The sequence below is a fragment of the Penaeus chinensis genome, chromosome 18, assembly GCF_019202785.1.
Source record: "Penaeus chinensis breed Huanghai No. 1 chromosome 18, ASM1920278v2, whole genome shotgun sequence".
Lineage (NCBI taxonomy): Eukaryota > Metazoa > Arthropoda > Malacostraca > Decapoda > Penaeidae > Penaeus > Penaeus chinensis.
This window is the reverse complement of record NC_061836.1, coordinates 2,893,937-2,898,936: the sequence shown is the minus strand read 5'-3', so window position 1 is coordinate 2,898,936 and position 5,000 is coordinate 2,893,937. Positions and strand designations below refer to the sequence as shown.

At 37.3% G+C, this 5,000-nt stretch overlaps 1 protein-coding gene across 1 annotated transcript in view; it reads left to right on the top strand.

Annotated features, from left to right (window-relative positions):
• Window positions 1-5,000, top strand: part of LOC125034704 (transmembrane protein 104-like) — a 14,632-nt gene that overhangs the window by 8,388 nt on the left and 1,244 nt on the right. The window contains exons 5-10 of the mRNA XM_047626623.1: window positions 1-12; window positions 457-550; window positions 1,488-1,672; window positions 3,129-3,287; window positions 3,480-3,719; window positions 4,433-5,000. The exon at window positions 1-12 is cut by the window's left edge and continues 97 nt beyond it; the exon at window positions 4,433-5,000 is cut by the window's right edge and continues 1,244 nt beyond it. Of these exons, the coding sequence (XP_047482579.1) occupies window positions 1-12; window positions 457-550; window positions 1,488-1,672; window positions 3,129-3,287; window positions 3,480-3,719; window positions 4,433-4,618 (876 nt within the window). The 3' untranslated portion in view covers window positions 4,619-5,000. The remainder of the gene's footprint in view (window positions 13-456; window positions 551-1,487; window positions 1,673-3,128; window positions 3,288-3,479; window positions 3,720-4,432) is intronic.

Below are 5,000 nucleotides of genomic sequence, written 5' to 3'. Positions count from 1 at the left end.
AGAATCTGTACTGTAAGTATTACTCCGTTCCCACTGGTTATGGGCCAATTTTATTAAGGCCTTTATTTGTTTTTATTTATTTGTGATCTTCATCTTCACTGTTTGTGAGCAGGGCTTTGCTATAAGAATGTTTTGTGGAATGTATGTAATGAAGAAGAGAAGGTGAAATGTAGTGTTTTATATGAAGTATTGTCAAGTTTGTCCCTTGGAATGTTTTTATTTTCCTGTTGTATTAGGAGTCAGATACTGAACCCACGCAACGACTTTGACAAAAGCGCACACCTTCTGTGATAAGAACACATTTGTTTTGATAGGAAAATTTTATAGAGGGAGAAAAAACAGGGTAACCATTTCTTATATGTTAGTGTTATCTTTTTTTCTTTTTTTTCTTTTTTTCTCTTTATGAATCTCTCTACTTCTTAATCTTTTTACCTTTGTTGATTTTCTTGTTCACAGTTCAGCTTTGTTGGGGTCATGGGTCCCTTTGTCTTCTTCAATCTCACGAAGACCAAGTACATGCAGATCTTGACTACCATCACAAGGTGGCTCGGTAAGTGAGTTCTCTGAAATTGAGATTTGCGTAGATTAGGATTAAGGAAATACTGCCTTTTTCTTTTTGTCTTTCTGAGTGAGGGAGTGAGTGTGAGGGTGAGTGAAAGTGGGAGTGAGGGTGAGTGTGAGTGTGAGGGTGAGTGAAAGTGGGAGTGAGGGTGAGTGTGAGTGTGAGGGTGAGTGAAAGTGGGAGTGAGGGTGAGTGTGAGTGTGAGGGTGAGTGAAAGTGGGAGTGAGGGTGAGTGTGAGTGTGAGGGTGAGTGAAAGTGGGAGTGAGGGTGAGTGTGAGTGTGAGGGTGAGTGAAAGTGGGAGTGAGGGGTGAGTGTGAGTGTGAGGGTGAGTGAAAGTGGGAGTGAGGGTGAGTGTGAGTGTGAGGGTGAGTGAAAGTGGGAGTGAGGGTGAGTGTGAGTGTGAGGGTGAGTGAAAGTGGGAGTGAGGGAGTGAGTGTGAGGGTGAGTGAAAGTGGGAGTGAGGGTGAGTGTGAATGAGATAGTAAGAGAAACAGAGAGTGTGCAACTGTGTGTGTGTGTGCATGTATGTGTGTGTGTGTCGGTATGTACATAAATGTATGTGTGTGTATGTCGGTATGTACATAAATGTATATATATGAATGTGTTTGCACATACATGTATATGTGTGTTTGTGTGTTTGTGTGTTTGTGTGTTTGTGTATGTGTGTATGTGTGTATGTGTGTATGTGTGTATGTGTGTATGTGTGTGTGTGTGTGTGTGTGTGTGTGTGTGTGTGTGTGTGTGTGTGTGTGTGTGTGCATTTTCCATATATAAAAATCAAAACACATCAAACTTGAGAATGCTATGCATCCAGTATATTAAATCTAGCTACACATACATCCACACACACAAATAAAAAGAATTAAAGGAATCAACATAAAGTGTACAGCCTGCCCAATAACCAAAGCATGCTTGCCTTGCAGCGATGGGCACCATGATCACGTGGGCCATTGTGCTCTTGGCGGAAGGGAAGAACCAAGGTCACCCCCCTGCGGCCGATATCACCAAGCTCCCTCAGTTGTTTGGGGTGTGCGTATATAGCTTTATGTGTCACCATTCCTTACCAGCACTCATTACGCCAATAAGTGAAAAGAAGTCTATTTTGAAGGTTTGTTTTGCACCCACTCACAGTCATTGATTATGTTATATTTAATAAAGTTTCACCTTTAATTGTAATGAGTAGAAGTTTTACACAGCATTCTGGTTATAAAGCTCAACCCACTGTATCAAAACCCAGTTAATAATATATTGTAATGTAAGGGGGTGTAAGGTTGCCTGAATGTTGATAAATTTAATCCAGTGGTTCTTAACTTTTCTAAAGGCATAAAAACCCAAGCAAAAGTTATTATACATTTGCCAAACCCCTAAAATATGACAAAAAGAAATCAGTTTTTAAAATCATCTAGAAAAAAAATTACATAAAAACTCAAGACCGTTTAGGTCAGTCACAAAATTGGTTAAAGCAAAAAGTCTGAATGCATGTATCCATAAAAAAATAAGTGCAATATTAATGAGTTTTTGGAGGGCCTCTACTGAACCCTTGGACTGGTCTACAGAACCCATGGGACTCTGGTGAACTGAAGTTAAGAACTGTTGGCATATCCTCTTTCATGAAACTTTACCCTTAAATCTAAATTAAACTAATTCAGTGCAATGTAGTTCAAGGCTGTGTAATATAACTTGAACTTGATATATTACAGGTGTGGCTCTAAACATGTCCATATATGGTACAATGCATGAATGTTACATGTCACTGGGTAGTCATAAGAGAATCAATGGGAAATAAAAGTAAAATTAGAGGATAAAGAAGTTGTAATACATTTTATAAGTATATATATATATATATATATATATATATATATATATATATATATATATATATATATATGTGTGTGTGTGTGTGTGTATGTATATATATACATACACATAAATGTAAATTAATCTGTTAATGCCCATACTGCATGTATTCAGTATAACTGCACTGTCCACAGTGATTTTGCTCTATTAATTTTGTTTATAAATGAAAGGCATCACAAGTCCTTAATCACCAAGGACTTCTTTACTAGGCTTGTCAGACCTTACCTTGAATTTATAAAAAAATGTTGTTCTGATTTTTTTTTACTATTTTCATAGTTAATTGAGGTATGATGATAATAATGATAATATGTTCATTGTTAATGATAATTGAAACTTGAACAATTTTATTCACAAAAAGTCAAGAAGAAGAAAAAAAAAAATATGTATATATATATATATATATATATATATATATATATATATATATATATATATATATAGCAAAGCCACCAAGGGCAGTGTGTACTTGTCACCAGTGGGTTGATATGTAATGGAGTTTGATGCTTGACAGTATGCATTATTATTTCTCTTCTTTCCAGTATTTTCTTGATATGGAATATTATAAAGAATTAAGTACCAACTATTTGTGTACGGTTCTTTGTAATTTAACTGTAGTAACTTTTTTTCACCCGGAAATATATATATATATATATTTTGTATTTTATGCAGTGTTTTACATATGTATTTATTTTTTTTTTACCTTACAGCTGTTAGGTGCAGATTACTTGTTGATTCTTCTGTTCTACTTGCTGTTGGCTTTTACTGGGATCTTTGCCTTTGCACATCTAAATGACCTTTACACCCTGAACTTCCAGCCAGACAGGTGTAAAGATGTTGATACGCCAATGGCTATTTACTGTCTTCAGGTAATGTTTGATCTTTGGAACTTAATGGATGTTTGTTTAGTTTATTTGCATGTGTTTTTCATCAGAACCATACCTTCCTGTATAGGAAATGATATATTCTGATAGTCAGTTTGAGCTTTTTGTACCATTCTTATACTTCACAGTACTTGGATGCTTTATATAAACTTGATACTTATTGCATTATTTCCACAGGTATTCCTTCTGCTGTTTCCAGTGTTTACCCTGAGCACCAACTTCCCCATCATAGCCATCACACTGCGGAACAACCTCAAGGGTCTCTTTCTGAGGGAAACGCGGCGCTACTCCTTCTTCACCTCGCGATGCCTCTTCCCGCTCCTGGCCATCATCCCGCCCACAATCATAGGCCTGGTCACCTCCAACGTGGAATTCCTGGTGGGAATCACAGGGGCCTACGCTGGCTCCATCATTCAGGTGAGGATGTAGCGACTTTGACCTATTTCAAAAGTGCTGTCCCCCCCCCCCCTCTCTCTCTCTCTCTCTCTCTCTCTCTCTCTCTCTCTCTCTCTCTCTCTCTCTCTCTCTCTCTCTCTCTCTCTCTCTCTCTCTCTCTCTCTCTCTCTCTCTCTCTCTCTGTCTCTCTCTCTGTCTCTGTCTCTCTCTGTCTCTCTCTGTCTCTCTCTGTCTCTCTTTGTCTCTCTCTCTTTTTCTCTCTCCTCTGTCCTCTCTGTCTCCGTCTCCTGTCCTCTCTCTGTGTGTGTGTGTGTGGGGGGGGGGGGGGTTATAAGCTAGTCTGGCAAAACTGAAAGTAGTTTTTTTCTTTATTCAATATACTGTGAGTACTTTAAGCTATCAGAGGAACACCTCTTTACCTGCATCTTTAGCTGTTTAGAAAATATAAAATCCACTTGTGGAAATTTATGTTTTAAATACCTCTGAAATATGTATGAAAAATTAAATGTAATATTTTTATAGTCACCATCTAATGAATTTGTAATCATTATGTAATATTATATAAACAGTAGTACATGACAAACATGACTTATTGCAGCTATACTGTTTTTCACTTGGCAACCTATCCCTTGCTATTCCTTCATAAAATATCCCTGATATTGTTCAAACCAATGCTTTCTGGAAATATGTATATCTGGAATACAACCAATACGGTCTCCCTTTTTCGTTTACAGTATGTTGTTCCTGCGACTTTGGTCCATTACGCGAGAAAGATGACCCTAGAGCACATCGGCATGGGGGTGAAGAACCCCTTTTCCTCTCCCCTTCAGCATTACATGTGGCTCGTTGCCATATGCTTGTGGGCAGGCGTGTGCCAAATCTTCGTGACGTTGTATTTGGTGGGGAAGGGCTCGTATTAGGTGTGTAAGGAAAGATGATTTATGTGCTTGTCACACTGTATATATCCACTGTATATACTGTATATACAAGTTTCATATTCTACAAGAAATACACAGTATAGGAGTGAATGTGTATAGATTTTCAGCATTTTTAGAGATATTTTATATAGATGAATTGGGTATTGCAATATTATGTTAATCACATAGTTATGTGAAGAACCTTACAGATTTTAGTCTTTTGGACTCAAAAATACAAATTCAATGAGATAAATTCCTTTTGTTTTAAAAGTGCGTTAATCTGTTGTTGGTCAACTTTGTGATTTTTTTTTTTTAGATGAACTATCATCCATTGTTTTTTGATAGGGAAATAAAGCAATGGGTAATGTGCATTACCTATTTGCCA